Raw genomic sequence first — 16,417 nt, 5'->3', positions numbered from 1 at the left:
TCCCACTTGTACAAAGCAAGACAAACTGGCTCATCTTCAAGACAATGGCTGTATTCTAACCACCCTGTATGTATTCTGGCCTACACCTGTCTCTTGCAGTAAATAATCTTGTGACCAGTGGAATATACTTTGCATGCATGCATGCACCCGAGACCAGCCACCTGCACTGTGTTCGAGTTACCCGTGGAAGACGAGTCTGTTGGCATGCCATTCTCGTGGCAGCTGATGTGTGCCACAACTGTGTACAGCTTGGGTACTCTTCAGGCGCAAAAAACGAAGGAAAGATGTCACAAAACAGTTGTGAAAAAGAATGCGTCGTCGGCAGGATTCGAACCTGCGCGGGAAGATCCCAATAGATTTCTAGTCTATCGCCTTAACCACTCGGCCACGACGACCGTTGCTGTCAGATGTGGGAAACATGCCTCTGGTCTATGCAAACTAACTTCTCCACACGCTCCAAAATATGTCAGGCCCAAGTAACATTCCTTAACACATACAAACTCCAACCTCTACTCTCCCACTTGTACAAAGCAAGACAAACTGGCTCATCTTCAAGACAATGGCTGTATTCTAACCACCCTGTATGTATTCTGGCCTACACCTGTCTCTTGCAGTAAATAATCTTGTGCCCAGTGGAATATACTTTGCATGCATGCATGCACCCGAGACCAGCCACCTGCACTGTGTTCGAGTTACCCGTGGAAGACGAGTCTGTTGGCATGCCATTCTCGTGGCAGCTGATGTGTGCCACAACTGTGTACAGCTTGGGTACTCTTCAGGCGCAAAAAACGAAGGAAAGATGTCACAAAACAGTTGTGAAAAAGAATGCGTCGTCGGCAGGATTCGAACCTGCGCGGGAAGATCCCAATAGATTTCTAGTCTATCGCCTTAACCACTCGGCCACGACGACCGTTGCTGTCAGATGTGGGAAACATGCCTCTGGTCTATGCAAACTAACTTCTCCACACGCTCCAAAATATGTCAGGCCCAAGTAACATTCCTTAACACATACAAACTCCAACCTCTACTCTCCCACTTGTACAAAGCAAGACAAACTGGCTCATCTTCAAGACAATGGCTGTATTCTAACCACCCTGTATGTATTCTGGCCTACACCTGTCTCTTGCAGTAAATAATCTTGTGACCAGTGGAATATACTTTGCATGCATGCATGCACCCGAGACCAGCCACCTGCACTGTGTTCGAGTTACCCGTGGAAGACGAGTCTGTTGGCATGCCATTCTCGTGGCAGCTGATGTGTGCCACAACTGTGTACAGCTTGGGTACTCTTCAGGCGCAAAAAACGAAGGAAAGATGTCACAAAACAGTTGTGAAAAAGAATGCGTCGTCGGCAGGATTCGAACCTGCGCGGGAAGATCCCAATAGATTTCTAGTCTATCGCCTTAACCACTCGGCCACGACGACCGTTGCTGTCAGATGTGGGAAACATGCCTCTGGTCTATGCAAACTAACTTCTCCACACGCTCCAAAATATGTCAGGCCCAAGTAACATTCCTTAACACATACAAACTCCAACCTCTACTCTCCCACTTGTACAAAGCAAGACAAACTGGCTCATCTTCAAGACAATGGCTGTATTCTAACCACCCTGTATGTATTCTGGCCTACACCTGTCTCTTGCAGTAAATAATCTTGTGACCAGTGGAATATACTTTGCATGCATGCATGCACCCGAGACCAGCCACCTGCACTGTGTTCGAGTTACCCGTGGAAGACGAGTCTGTTGGCATGCCATTCTCGTGGCAGCTGATGTGTGCCACAACTGTGTACAGCTTGGGTACTCTTCAGGCGCAAAAAACGAAGGAAAGATGTCACAAAACAGTTGTGAAAAAGAATGCGTCGTCGGCAGGATTCGAACCTGCGCGGGAAGATCCCAATAGATTTCTAGTCTATCGCCTTAACCACTCGGCCACAACGACTGCCGACATTCTCGGATATTTTGGACGTGTGTATCTGTGGGCGGATAATTATGTGTTTTGGATAGAAACTTATGTGACATGATTCAGTAAATTATGTAGGAGTATGTTCGCGCTAATGCTACGTTTTATTACTAATTTAGTCGAGAAAAGTATGCCGAAGTCAATAGAACTACTTCCCAGGGACCGTTTAGTGTGTGTGTTTAGATCGAGATTTTTGTAGTTGATCTGTCACGAAGAAATGTTAGAAAATTGTGCTCGTTTTTAAATGTTATTGGGAAAACATTTGTTGATCTGGTTACACTGACGGAATAGACATGCCTTGTGATCGTGCCTTAGTTGAAAACGCTGTTCTCCTTCACAAGGCTGAATTTAATGACCGGTCCCTACACATGCCAAGTCGAAGCCACTGTATTCACGATCGAGTAGATCAATGTATGGTCTGTGATACATCGAGTCTATATGTAGGTACGTATAGTAGCAGGTTACATCCCCATGGCTTGATAGGTATAAGCTCAATAAGGAACTACCACATTTTATGAACAGAAAGTTTAATATCGGAACTGGCCTCATTTATAAGCTAGAGTGTTCATTTATGGGTATTTTCTTATTGAAAAACAAACTGTTTCGTTGCTTACAGGATTTTAATGCTTATTAGTTAAAGAATCACTATCATTCGTTTATATACACATATATTATGAAATGGGCCTATAATTGTAGAGTTACTTGTTTATAGAGGTGAAATATGTTCTATGAATTACGAATGTGTACGCACATCATTCACAAAGCTTTTTGCACATTGTGCTAGAATAACGCGAGTATTACGCAAACATCATAAACACTGCCACTGAAGGGGGTAATGTATACCTTTTTTGACTAGATATCTATAAGGATCTTCCCGCGCTGGTTCGAATCCTGCCGACGACGCATTCTTTTTCACAACTGTTTTGTGACATCTTTCCGTCCTTTTTGTGCCTGAAGAGTACCCAAGCTGTACACAGTTGTGGCACACATCAGCTGCCACGAGAATGGCACGCCAACAGGCTCGTCTTCCACGAGTATGATGCTGGATGTTGAACAGAATCACACGTTCCTGGTTTTCGTTTGTTCATTTTTCGATTTCAGTTGGTTAAAAAAGTAGAAAAGGCGGAGAAATGCACCGCTATAATCTCTAACGTAATCCACCAGCAAAAGCAATATGTTCGAGATGAAATGAAAAAGACAAACAAACAAAAAGGCATTTGGTGTAATGCTTTAACACATGAATCATTTACTCTTTCTATGCAACAATATTTCAAGCTAGGTAGTTCAAGCACACCCTAGCCACGCCGAAGATTCGGGTTCGATTACCATGGGTACATTTCTGGGGTTCCTTCGCAAAACTAAACTCGATCACTGACTAAAATCGTGAAACATTTGTCTCGATCATCGCTATCCTACGTAGAAACGTTTCTTCGGCTGCAATGGTGGTGATGCTGAGTGAGTGAGTGAGTGTTTCTAGCACATTTATAACTTTATGTACCAGTCGCAACAGGACCAGTCAGCACATTTACGATTGATATTTTCTCCTTTTAATGCAATCTTGACGTACACACGCGCGTATTCACCAGTGGGTATACTATTTATCACAGCTGATAAATTTTATTGCCGAAGGCAACTCTATCAGCAATGAAGATGTTGACGAGTCACAGATACAGCAACGTACTGACAAACTTACAAATTACATACTCACAGAATAAAGAACATTTACAATTGATTGTGTGTTTGGTGTGACTAGAATATTATGAAAATCAATTTCTCATGGTCTTCTTTATTGATAACAAGCATGTTAGTTATTGGAAACCAACTTGTTTTTCACAAAGAACGTGTTTTGTTGTTTGTAGATCACATTTATTTATTTATTTATTTATTTATTTATTTATTTATTTATTTATTTATTTATTTATTTATTTATTTATTTATTTATTTATTTATTTATTTATTTACATGTCTTTTTTATTTTTATCAACCCTTTGTTAGCCGATGGTATGTATATTGATCTGCTGCTCAAAGATATGTTAGCTGCGCACTGGTAGCTTTCCATTTAAATGGTGTGCGTTAAAGTAGGGTATATTTCTACCAACTGTTACAGTTTACCAAAAATAGAAATTTCAGCCAGAAACTAATGACAGTTAGCGGGTTAGCGCTTTGAGCAGTATATATTCCAGCTATATCACGGCAGGTTAGGCAGGAAGCAGGTTTCACACCACTGCTACTGTGTCGAAAACCACATGAGGTGGCCAGAAAATGGATTTTATTTTATTTTGTGTGTTTATTTGTATTTGTTGTTGTTGTTTTTTTGTTGTTGTTTTCTTTGTGTGTTTGCTTTGTTTTTGTTTTTGTTCTTTTGGGGGTTTTTGGGGGTTTTTTTTGCTTCATTATTTTGAGGGGGGCGTGGGGGGTAGGGGGGACATGTCCTTTTTTATAATGTTTGCTTTTTTCTTAATCTTTGGGGCTTTTGGAGGGGTGGGGGTTTGGGGTGGGGGCGGGGGTGGTATTTTAGTATCAATAGTCTCTAGGGTTCATCCACTCAGCTTGGCTGGATATCTCTATAGGCCAAAGATGTAAATTGTGATACTGACTGACTGTGGTGTGAAATAAGAGAAAAGTCAAGATTTTCCCCGAAGTGAAATCAGAAGTACTGAAGGGAAGCTTCATATATTTATATCTGATATTTAAAAGGAACAAAATCTGCTTGTTAAGATTTCTGTGTGGGTCATTCCCTTTTCTCCATACTGAGGGTTCATGTCTAACAGCAATCAACAATGGCATATGTTTATTAAGGCGTGTAACAAATGGGTCACAAAGAGAAAACAGAACATGTCAGTTATGTAATATCAATACTGTTGAGGCAGAATTACATTTCCTTCTAATCTGTCCTGTTACCTAAAGTTATACTATAATAACCTTCCAAGTTTCAGAAAAAATATATATTTCATTGTTATTTATACGTTGCTATTACAGAATCTGGTAATGCGCATCTATTTCGCTATGAGTTTACGTCAAAGGATTGTTATAGAAAACAATATGTAATGACGTCTAACTATTCATATAAACTTTAAATGTACCACAGGCCTGTGGTCCCGTTAAGAAACGTATGAAGATTGATTGACAGCAGGAACTTTTGGGTCATATGACTAATGGGTGCTCCTACTGACAGACCCGAAAACACAATAGCGGCTGTGACATGGAAATTATGTAACCCACCCTGCGGTCGAAATCCACAAACTGCAACGGTCTAGCAGTAGTCGGGGGTGGGGTGGGGGGTGGGGGTGGAGGATACCTAGACTAACGCTTGATCTTTGAAGACATGTGATTCTGATTGTTACAAATAAACCCATTTAAATTGAAAAGGAGGCTTGGGGAGGCCAGGGTTTCAGATCCCGAACCTTGGGGAATCTAGACCTGCTTCATTTAGACTTTAGCATTGCAGGGAGGGCTGTACTTCACAGTGGGGATTCGTCCTTTAAGCGTGTGCGTCTGTGTGTGTACAGGTATACGTACTTGAGCCTGTGTCAGTGAATCCGACTATGCTGTTTATTTGAACACACAGGAGTGCATTATAACATGTTATATCCCTATTATAATGGACTGGACGTAATTAACAGTCACCAAGACGATTCATGTGGTGGCCTCTTAGGACTGCGATTGGATCCTTGAGACCCTTAAAAGGAATCCCAATTGAGCCATCATTACAAAACAGCGGTCAAGATAAATAGCCAGAAGACCTGTACTGCAGTACCCATCGACAAAATCTGTGTGGCCTGTCTTCACGTGGATCATTCGCGAAGTTCACATCAAAACCATATACGGGGGACACGTGGCTGTATTTAAGGCATCTCAGTGAGTGTGTGTGGATGAGTTTAGTTTTACGCCGCGATCAGCAATATTCTATCTCTACTTGGCAGCGGTCTGTAAATAATCGAGTGTGGACCACACAATCCAGTGATCAACAGCATGATCATCGATCTATGCATGCAAATAGGATACGATGACATGTAGGAAAAGATACGAGCCCGATCATCCGATCGATCCTCTTTGTCGCCTCTTATACAAGCACGGTTTTCTTAATATCAATTTTAACTCGGATCTTCAGCGAAATAAATATGTCTAAGACTGTGGGATAGCCTAATAGTTAAAGCGTTCGCTCGTTACGTCGAAGAAACTGGTTCGATTCTCCAGATGGGTGAAATATGTATAGCCCATTTGTGGTGTCCCCCGCCGTGACATTGCTGAAAGCGGCGTAGAACTGAACAAGCACTCACTTACTTGTTGTCTGTCTCCGAATTTCGGGGAAATATGTAATTGTATTATGTATCAGATACTGAGTTTTAAAAAAATATCGACCTAAACTAAAATTGACCTATATTGTTCACTCATGTATTGAACATAAAGACAAAGGGGTGATGGATATTTCGATGAATATCTGTACATATTGATGAGATATGTTTACTTTTGAGCTCTCATTTTTCACAACAAATATATATCTTTACATTATTCCTGACCCCTATTTGTTTTGGTGCGTATGAACCGTAAATATGTCTTTCTAAACAAGATGTATTTATCTTGAACTAATGAACTGAACTGAACAGATAAGCCAGTCCTTATGAGTCCTTGCAATGAACCTTTTCATTACAGAAATTATAAAAAGGAAATTGTATAGCAACGTTAGAAAGCATCCCCCAAACTACACACATATGCACCGAAGCATAACGCGTGCAGATTTGGTGGTCGCTAACGTATGCCCCCTCCGGCTTCTGAAACAATTGCTGCTTTCATTACAATTCCGACAATCCTGAATGCAGACTAGTGATCATTGGTATTCCTTTTGAGTAGTTCTGAACAAATAATTCATTGTAATCCCATATGTGGGACGGGGTGCACCTCACGGCTACACCTATCCGGAGCGTGCTTCCCAACACTGGCCCCTATAACGCAGTGCATGTAGGTTGGTAAACACACCTACATAGACGCTCGACAAGCAACAGCTTCAAGGCCTTCACGAGCGGGAGCAGACGATAGGTAACATCAAAATGGCGTCCGGTGATGTGGTAACTGTGAGTCTCCGCAGATTTGATACAAGTCAGCCATGGGGTTTCAAGCTTCAGGGAGGGACCGAATACGGCCTACCCCTTTTCATCGCCCAGGTTGGTGTTTAACTTCGTCCCATGCCGGGAGTGCGTGATAGAAGGTTTTTGAATGAGTCAGGCGTAGGTCCCGTTATGATAAACCACAGAGGTAAGAGGGACGGTAAAGAAGCTGACAGTTCTAATCTTATACATTCACATCCGACACGTTATATATAGGGTTCTATTTCTGTTAGAATGTTTTAAACTCTTGGAGTTCCCGACACTTAAATGAATGCGTCTGGACAAATGGCTAAAGGGAAACATTTGTTTTAGGTTAATTGTAAAACTGCATAAAAAGGCACACGCTGCGCTGTTTCTGCGTTTCTTGGAATGTTCTCAACGCTTCTGTCAATGCGGGTTCTCTGCGATACAACAATCTGCGTTTTGTTCACTCTAGATATGAAAACTTGTTTAATTCGTCTAAAGTTTATCGGTAATAGATAAAATACAAGGTTTTCGTATATTTCCATAATAAAATTGGACTAGCCGTTGTACTGTCCAGATTTACCAGTGCTGTAATGTGATGAGTTGTGCGCTTGTTGGGAGGTACAGGGATCGTATTTCATAACAAAACAGGTTGTTTTGAATAACGATATCATGGTCACGTCAAACCAACATTGTACATTATAAACATACTTTCTTTCGGATTGGTTCATACTGTATACGCGTGTAAGTCACCATTGATATTCTCCTAATTGGTCGTTATCGTTAATTCATTAATTCCACAATACAGACTTTGAGCATGAATTGAGAGTTTTGCAACTGTGTTCGTCTGCATCTTTCTAAGTACTGAAGGAGAACTTCATTTACCAGCGGATCAGGTTGATATGACTTCATATGTCCAAACAAGCAGTATGATCAAATACATTTCATTGTTCAATCGCCTGATGACACGTGGTTAGGGTGTAGGCCCTATACATATCTAATTATCTTGCTCAGTGTCGCCTCAGTGTTAAACATAGCAGAAAGTTTAAGCTGAACTTAATAAGTTCTCCTTTATGTATCTAGCTTCTCCCTCCCCGTGAGTAAATAATGTTCGCTGTCGTGTGCTTCACTTCCGCACTGTGCCTGCACTCGTTAACGACCTAGACCCATATATAGAAAGGAATGCACGCTCGAGCCAAACGCATCGTCAGGGTTACCTTGACCACGTGATTCTTGGCAAGTAAAGCTCAGCGCAGCGGTAGAAGCGTAGACTTCATCGAGCGAGTAGCACGCTCTGTAACGGAGCTTTGAAACATGCAAACAACGTCTGTGTCCCAGTCCCTGAACCACTTTATTTCCCCTTCTGCCAAGCAAAGCTAGAGCCTTTAATGAAGCAAGTCTAGATTTCCCCAGGTTTACCGTTGTCAAGCAGGAATGAATAACGTCGCACTCACGAAATAAAGTTGTTATCAGTAAAGCTTGTTATGCAATATGCAATATAAATCAATACAATATTCATGTCTTTATTGTGTGCAATACCTTCATTTCAAGACATGAAATGAGATCTACTTTTCTTTGCAAGAGTACCATACACGACAGTTAAACTTTTTGTTCTGGACATCGTACTTTCCATTGATTTCTGTGAAGAACATCTGAAAAAAGTACAAAAGACGTTTCTTCGTATCCATGTTCTTTCATCGAGACTTGGTCGGTCACACAAACCCTAAAACAAATATATCCATGAGAGCCCTTGCAAGCCTAGAAAATGAGGCAAGCCTAGGTTACCACATTTCTACCCCTGCATGCCACCCTCCATTACCCTATCGTACCAGGATACCTGATATGTTAACTCCTGACATAAAATTTGTCAGACGTAGCAGGATGTTCTTCACCTCGGAGGCTACAATTTCCAGTTTATAAAATATCTTAGTTGTGTTAAAAAGAGGTAACTGCACGACTGTGGCCAAACCTTCAAACAATACAACCTTTTAATCATGAAAGAGCACTGTCACCATACCACATTGCTTAATCTACTAGTCAGATGATCACAAGGGGTCCGGGTACTGAGACGGGTACACTGGTCCTACTGATTACCCACATGTCCCGGGTACCTGTCCCAACCCAACACTTCAACCAGTTTCTGAAAACGAAGAAAGTCTCTGGGCTTAATTTCTTTTTATTTTATGAGTATATTTTTAACAGTTTTTTTTTCTATAGTCTGTTTTCATTTCAGAGACAATGTGTTAGATAGGTTTATCCGCTCGTTTTTGTTGTTTTTTTTTTGTTGTTTTCTTTGTTTTGTTTTTGTTTTGTTTTATTTTTTATTTGTTGTTGGTTTTTTTTTGTTGTTTTTTGTTTGTTTTTTTTGGTGTGTTTTGGGGTTTGTTTGGGTTTTTGTGGTTGTTGTTGTTGTTGTTTTGTATTTTGTGGTTCTATGCCGTGTGTATTGACGAGATTTCATTCTACCTTTCCAAGGTGTCCCCTAAGAGTATTGCTGGCACCGCAGGTTTGCGAAATGGAGATGGTATCGTCAGGATCGGGGATACGTGTACAAATGGGTGGAGTCACGAAAAAGCAAAAGCCGAGCTTATCCGGGCTGGCAATGAAGTGGATCTCACAGTCCAGAGGTACCAGTTATCATCAATCATTTGACATGACACGTATTCGTTTAGGGTAACAACATTTACAATTACATGTATATCTGTCTATCTGTCTGTCCGTCCGTCTGTCTGTCTGTACATAGCGGATAATACGACCTGCCGCGTAATACAAATTTTATTCAATGAGTTAATGATCTGGACCTAGATTTTCGCAGTTCGCTTACCGCTCGGATCGTCGTCACGTGTCATTCATGAACGTTAACTTACGGCTGTCTTCGAAAGTGAGTGAGCTTGATAATAAATCTTTCACTAGTTTAATTGAAAAAGCTATTCCATAGAAGCAAGTTTAACATCAGTTTATTACTCTCCAACATAACAGAACCTCCCTCGACTCTCAGCGTCCCGGGAGCCAAGCAAGGGCTAGCACCATTGTGACAGAGGTATTAGCATTGTGGAGTCATTACTATGAACGATTATGACGTCATCTTTTTTGCGCGTTAGAGACCAAACCATTCACTCGTTTCATAAATATGGTATTACACGGGACCTAGTTCAGTATTTTATTTATTACTCGCGCAACATTGGCAAAATAATATACGAGCAAAGTACTTCTTTCCTAAGAATTCAACGAATGTGGTGACACTCAGCTTTCGGCGAGTCAAGCAAGGTCTAATACTATTGTTAAAGAGGCTTTAGCATTGTTACGTCATATCTGTAAAACACTTTGACGTCATACGTACGGCACCATGCGATGTTATTGCGCAATGTGTAATGACTTTGTAAAATTATTAAACAGTGATATTTTCAATGGATGAGTAATAAATCCAATATATCTAAGGTAGTCGTATCATAAAATGCATCTCAGTAAGTTACAAATATGTTGTTCCATACGTTTTCAATTTCTGTTCAAACACCTGCTGATATATATTTAATCAAAACGGGCCCCAAAGTGACTCATCCTTATCTAAGTAGAGTGATATATTAGAACCATGCAGCCAAGCTGCCCTAAACGCCGTTTACCAAGGCAGTATATCGTTTAGCTGTGTATATCGCGGAGTGCCATAGAACACAGTTGGGTTTGCCAATGGACGCCACTGACGGACGGTAGGTTGTACATATGTTTTCACCGCGCTGCAGCATCTGTGACATGTCCTTTAACGTTTTGTATGTTACATTACAAAGCGCTTTTGTTACAAAACGTTAGAAAACGTTTGTGTATACCATGCACATGTGTAGGTTTTACGTGTCCGATAATGAGATGCAAGGCAGTGACGTTCAGGCAGGCAAAAGCCTATCAAGATGAAAGATACGTGAAACAGTTGATCACAAGTGGTTATGTTATGTATAGATAATTGTATATTCCGATGACTAGCCCAGGTAATCAAATATCTTGTTTGACAATAATTATTTGGATGACTAAGCAACGTCGCCATATTGCATTATGTTCAGAATTAGGTTAGTGATTTTGTGTTTGAAATGTAAATATCTAGACTTTATTCTGCTTAAATATTGTACTCAGTTCGCCAATTGACCATATATTATATGGTCTTTGGTTAGCCATGGTGCTTCAAATTTGGACAAATAACTTGGGAAAAGACCCAGTTTAATCAAGCTTCAGACATCTACAAACGAAGGTGTATGATGTATAAAACCAATGCTGCACAAACTGATGTTATATTCAAGTCCCTAGGGTTAACACAATTTACACAAGACAAATTACGGGTGATGCTTAACATTTGCCTTGGTGTATATATTCAACAGACTTCTTCATCTCTTTCTTAGAACAGTCGGGCGTCCTGTTGGTTTACTCTCATTATTACTAATTGTTCCAGACTCTAGTGAACGAACTATTTTTAGTAAAGAAAACGCTGTTGGTGTGCTTTCTGTTCTACTTTAATTCCGAAATGTGGAGAATATATCACGATACATGTGGATTACCTGCCTTTCCGTGCCAATGATAACTGGTGTAACACTGTTTTGATGGATCATTGTGGCATTTCCACCAGAGGGAACGGTCTGGGGAGATAATCCCATTGTGCTCTTCACATGATACATAATGTAACGATGAGAGTTATTTCCCTTGAGTGAAAAAGAAGCTGGTGTGGAAGAAACAAGGTTGGTGCTTGCTCTTGAAGTAATATGACGGGCACGTTACACAAATGTTAAGGTGGCAAAGCATAATATAGTTTTTACAAAGCAACAAAAAAAATCAAAATAATTTTAAGATTTTTCTGTAAAAAATGTCACAAAAACAAATACCAAATAGAATCTTCCCCATTGATGTCCAATCATCTAAAAAATTAATGATTACTTTCATATCTAGAAACTAAATAAAAATCAGATGTTTGGTTAAATCATGAAAATATTCTTCTGTCAAGAGCAGGTACACCTCTTTATGGATAACATTTCTATCCATAAAAACAGTTGTCTGTCCATAAAGCGTGTTCCTCATCAACATACCAGCATCGAAATGCCCGTTAAAGAAGAAACTTGTCAACCAAACTAAGTGATCATATTTGTGTGATCTTTTAACTGAACATCAACACATTAAAAACATTTTTTAATTTCAGAGGTGCTGTAAACACGGCTGACCCCGCCGTGAAGGCCGCCGGACAGCAGGCAGCTTCTCCAAGGGTAGAACTGGACGAGGGGAGCATCAATCCCCACATGAACGAAGGGTCAGCCTACAGGGATGTCAAACCCAAGACATACCAGATCCTGGAACAGCAGCTTGGAGGGAGTGGTCCTGCTCCATCAGCTCTGGGGCGAGGCAAGGCTAACAAGGCTCCAGGTGGTGGGGGTGGTAAGTGCACCTTCATATTTAGAATCCTTTCTACTTATACAGTGGAGATTTGCTTCATCGATCCCTTACTATCATACGAGTCATAGGAGTATCTAGAAGGGCAGTGCAAGGGTGCACTACTCCCACTCCCCCTTTGTCCTGAAATCTTCTTAAATGACCATTGAAACTCAGGTGAAAATGAAGTGTGCACCCCCACTTTTCTTAATAGTGTTCACCCCACTTTCTCAAGAGCTGTATCCACCCTTGTGAGTGAGCACCAACATATAAACTCTTGATAATGCTGTAGGATGTCCACTCATAAACTTCATCAGTGTTTACTATGAAAACATGCTCTTTGTATTTATCCTCCCTGTGCTTTGTAACAGTTCCTTTGGATTAAGTGTGACCAACAAACTGTCATGAATTAGAAAGATTTCTCCATTCGTCAGAATTGAATTACTCACAAGATTAACAATATTGAAAATACTGCATATCTGTTCTCTAATTCTTTTGTGTACATGTACAAGCTGTCAGAAAAGGAAAGGTAGCTCTGTAAGACATGGTTTGAAAAGGGAGGTAATTTCCTCACACAAAGTTGATGGGAGTGGGTGGGTGCATCTGCTAGAACATCAGTTGTTTCACATTATTTTATTAATTTGGGAATAAATGTTTTAAGAATAAATTAAATCATCCCAGGACACAAAATAAAATTCTAGACAAAAAATGGTTCCTGTACCAGTAATTATCAAGGTCAAGTAGGTCAAGGTTAAGTATGAAATGATTTTCACATCAGTGAAAATCCAGGTTAGAACTGGTCACCAGCAATCATATGAGGCGACTAACAAGATCAGTTGACCAAACTGCATGCATAATTCATCCCAGTTGTCACAGTACAATGATGTTCATGCTGTTGATTACTGGATTGTGTGGTCCAGACTTGATTATTTACAGGCCACTACCATATAGCTGAAATACTACTGGGTGCACTATCAAACAAGAAACAACATAACATTCATATATGCGCCATCAAACAACAAATGTTAATTATGCCATTATCACATTTCAGGACCTTCATCCATTTTTGATCGCAAGAAACAGGAGAGGTCTGGCTACCTCCAAGCCCAGGGCAAGACAATTCAGAAGGCTTACGGTGAACAATAAGAAGCAAGACATGTGATATGTAAACATCCATAGCGGAAATGTTTTTTCGGAATCAGGACATTGCGGTTCTTAAGAAACAGTTCCACTTTGAAGACTTCTGTGGTGCAATTCTTCACTAAGGATTACCATGACATAAATCTTATATTCCCTGCATAAGGATGGAGAGATTAGGCTTCTCACTGTTGAGAATCAGCTCCACCAACCTCCCACCAAAGTACCTATCCACAACTGCTAATGTAAAGTGCAATATCACTGTCTTGTGTTTGATTAGTACCTCGCCCTCTCCATCATCCATGTAATGTACACATCAAAGTTGGTTCAAGGACTTAGGAGTTCACAAGTTTTATGAAAAAAATATGTTCATGAAACTTTTCTGACATCCCTCTGTAGTGAATTGAGTCAATTATTAACTTAATTCCATAGGGCCTCACTTAAACAGTGTTATGTGATCGCATGCTAGTGATTAGTCTGTCTCACAGTCAATGAACCACATTATTTTCCCAACTGCCAGCTCTCTTTGCAGGGCTAAAGCCTAAAATGAAGTAATTCTAGATTTCCTCTGGCTCAGGCTTTGAATCTCTATAGTCGCCCTGGGGCTCCTTTTCAATTTATATGAATTAGTTTGTTACTATCAAAATATCCATCCAGTAAAATTACTCTCATGAGCAAGAGAAATTAAGAGGTAAGTTACTGATTTGAGGGATGAAGATAGTAGTGTCTTTGGAAGCAATGATGAATATGTGTAGGACATTTATAACAGAATGGAAATTCATCATCCAGTACTATGTTCCACAGGAGACGTCGCTTGGGTGAGATCAGATGGTATCTCCTAGGATATATCATTTTGACAGGAGATTTTGTACAATGCCCTGACAATGTTACGACATCATGAAGTTGATGTCATCACAGTGCTATGGCGTCGCAAATCTAATGGCAATACTGTGTTCAGAGATGTCCATTCTTCATTGAAAAGTAATGTAGAATGATTTTGGATGATAAACAGAATCTCATCTTCATGTCTACTGATATCAGTTATATCAACACCCATGGATACAGGTAAATATATCCTCAACAAACCTTGGATGTTTGTTTCTTTATAAACTCGTGTTGATATATTTGATATCAGACACTTGGGTGAGATTCACTTTATCCCCTGTATGATGAATATTTGGTGGCAGGATAACTAGCCAGGTTAGACAGCATGATCAATCTGGGTAGCAGGGTACTTGGTCCAGATTAGGCAGAAGGATATGGAAGTGTGGGCTCCTCATATAAAGCAGGGATGGCAACAGGTGACAGTGATTTCAGCTGAAAATCAGCTGGGGGTCTGGGGGTCGCAACTAAGTATCTAAAGAAGTTACAGAGACATTCTGAAATTTGACTGCCCAAAAGACACAGATGCAGGTACTTGACATTGATAAGCAGGACCTCACAACCTAAATAGTTGCTCCCCGTATTTAGACGTATTTCAAGATCAATTGACTTGCATTTAAATCCACAGATTTCTGCAGATTTGCAGAAAATTGCCATCCCTGATAAAGGTGCTGTCACTGAAAATGTCATTTCTCTCACTAGCACTTCATGCAATACGGTCATCACCCACCCAACCCTTCCCCACCCAACCCACCCACACAGAGCTTTATATTACAGTCAGCAACACTCACAAATGTCTCAGTTAGTTAATTAATATGGACTTTGTTTGAAACGTGTGGTTGTTTGTTGTGTTCTGCAATTACAGATTATTTATTCAAATGTTTACAAATATATAAAGCCTGTTATAAGACAGTCAGCTCCTGATACAACACACCTAAATACAGAGGATTGTCATGTAATATCAGAAAATCCCCACTGTATGCATAAACTAACACTTCATAGTTTCTTAATGCATTGAATATATCGTGATCACAACAAATGCAATGTAAAGAGAGCAAGCCTTTTTGGAGACAAGTAATTCTAACTATGTGTTATTAAAAAAGAATCCAGACATCTTGTACATTAGACTTTAAGTATTATTTTCCTGAACAACCACCAACCTAAAACACTTTTAAGCAAAGCAATGTAAACATTACTATGCTGCACAATCAGCCAATTTCCCTCGGGAGCTGATTGGTTTGTCAACTATTTTTTAAACAAAATATGAAAAAAAAGGAGAGTTCTCTTGAGATCCAATACAGCAAACCCAATCTCAAACAATAAAGATTTCCCTTGGGTTTGTAATATCAGGGGTTGACAGTAATCTATATAGTCTTCCATTAAATAAATAAGTTGACTGTTCATATGTTTTATAAAACCAGTGTGCCTAGAAAATATTAAGTTATCAAAGTAAACCAAATATCAAAGACTGTCCTGCTGAAAATACATTGCAGGAAGGGGCATTGATCGTCTCAGGTTGTGATGTACTGTAATAATCTACTTGAATTTCACTTTTCTTATTGATAACTGTCTTGAACAAAATTGTACATATTTATTCAAGACATTATGTTAAGAGGCATTTTTTAAACAAAATGATAATAATTTACACTTATTTATATTTTGCAATAAATTGCCTTTAAATGTGACTGTGTCCTGTCTAACAATCAGGCAAAATCCAGTGAAGCAAAACCAAAATAAACAGCTACACTCGGAATACATTAGTGTGTCACATGACACAGTTCAAAATGATGTGTAAATAATATGTTGACACTGTTCCATGGTTGCCCTGGATTTTGCATGGTGTACATACCCATGTTGCTTGTTTCTTATACACCTGTAGTGTTGTTCTGCCTGATATAAGTTTCAGTTTCATGCAATAAATATCTTTATCACCATCAACTATTTCTTGATATACCAGATCTGTAATATTAG

The 16,417-nt window shown here is 39.8% G+C and overlaps 1 protein-coding gene and 3 non-coding genes across 4 annotated transcripts; 1 reads left to right on the top strand and 3 right to left on the bottom strand.

The window, feature by feature from the left end:
• Positions 1–313: 313 nt before the first annotated feature.
• Trnas-aga (transfer RNA serine (anticodon AGA)) lies at positions 314–395 on the bottom strand. Its single transcript has one exon. It is a non-coding gene; the product is annotated as a tRNA-Ser (tRNA).
• A 433-nt stretch (positions 396–828) lies between these two features.
• On the bottom strand, positions 829–910 carry Trnas-aga (transfer RNA serine (anticodon AGA)). The gene has a single exon. It is a non-coding gene; the product is annotated as a tRNA-Ser (tRNA).
• Positions 911–1,343: 433 nt separating this feature from the next.
• Trnas-aga (transfer RNA serine (anticodon AGA)) lies at positions 1,344–1,425 on the bottom strand. The gene has a single exon. It is a non-coding gene; the product is annotated as a tRNA-Ser (tRNA).
• A 5,306-nt stretch (positions 1,426–6,731) lies between these two features.
• LOC137268410 (PDZ and LIM domain protein 3-like) lies at positions 6,732–16,384 on the top strand. The gene is made up of 4 exons (XM_067802977.1): positions 6,732–7,123; positions 9,506–9,657; positions 12,201–12,433; positions 13,479–16,384. The coding sequence occupies exons 1-4, from the start codon at positions 7,010–7,012 to the stop codon at positions 13,571–13,573; spliced, it is 594 nt and encodes a 197-aa protein (XP_067659078.1). The 5' UTR covers positions 6,732–7,009; the 3' UTR covers positions 13,574–16,384.
• Positions 16,385–16,417: the final 33 nt, after the last annotated feature.

Source organism: Haliotis asinina, chromosome 16 (assembly GCF_037392515.1).
Source record: "Haliotis asinina isolate JCU_RB_2024 chromosome 16, JCU_Hal_asi_v2, whole genome shotgun sequence".
Classification (NCBI taxonomy): Eukaryota; Metazoa; Mollusca; class Gastropoda; order Lepetellida; family Haliotidae; genus Haliotis; species Haliotis asinina.
The sequence above is the reverse complement of the archived record's forward strand: the minus strand, read 5'-3'. Positions and strand labels throughout refer to the sequence as shown.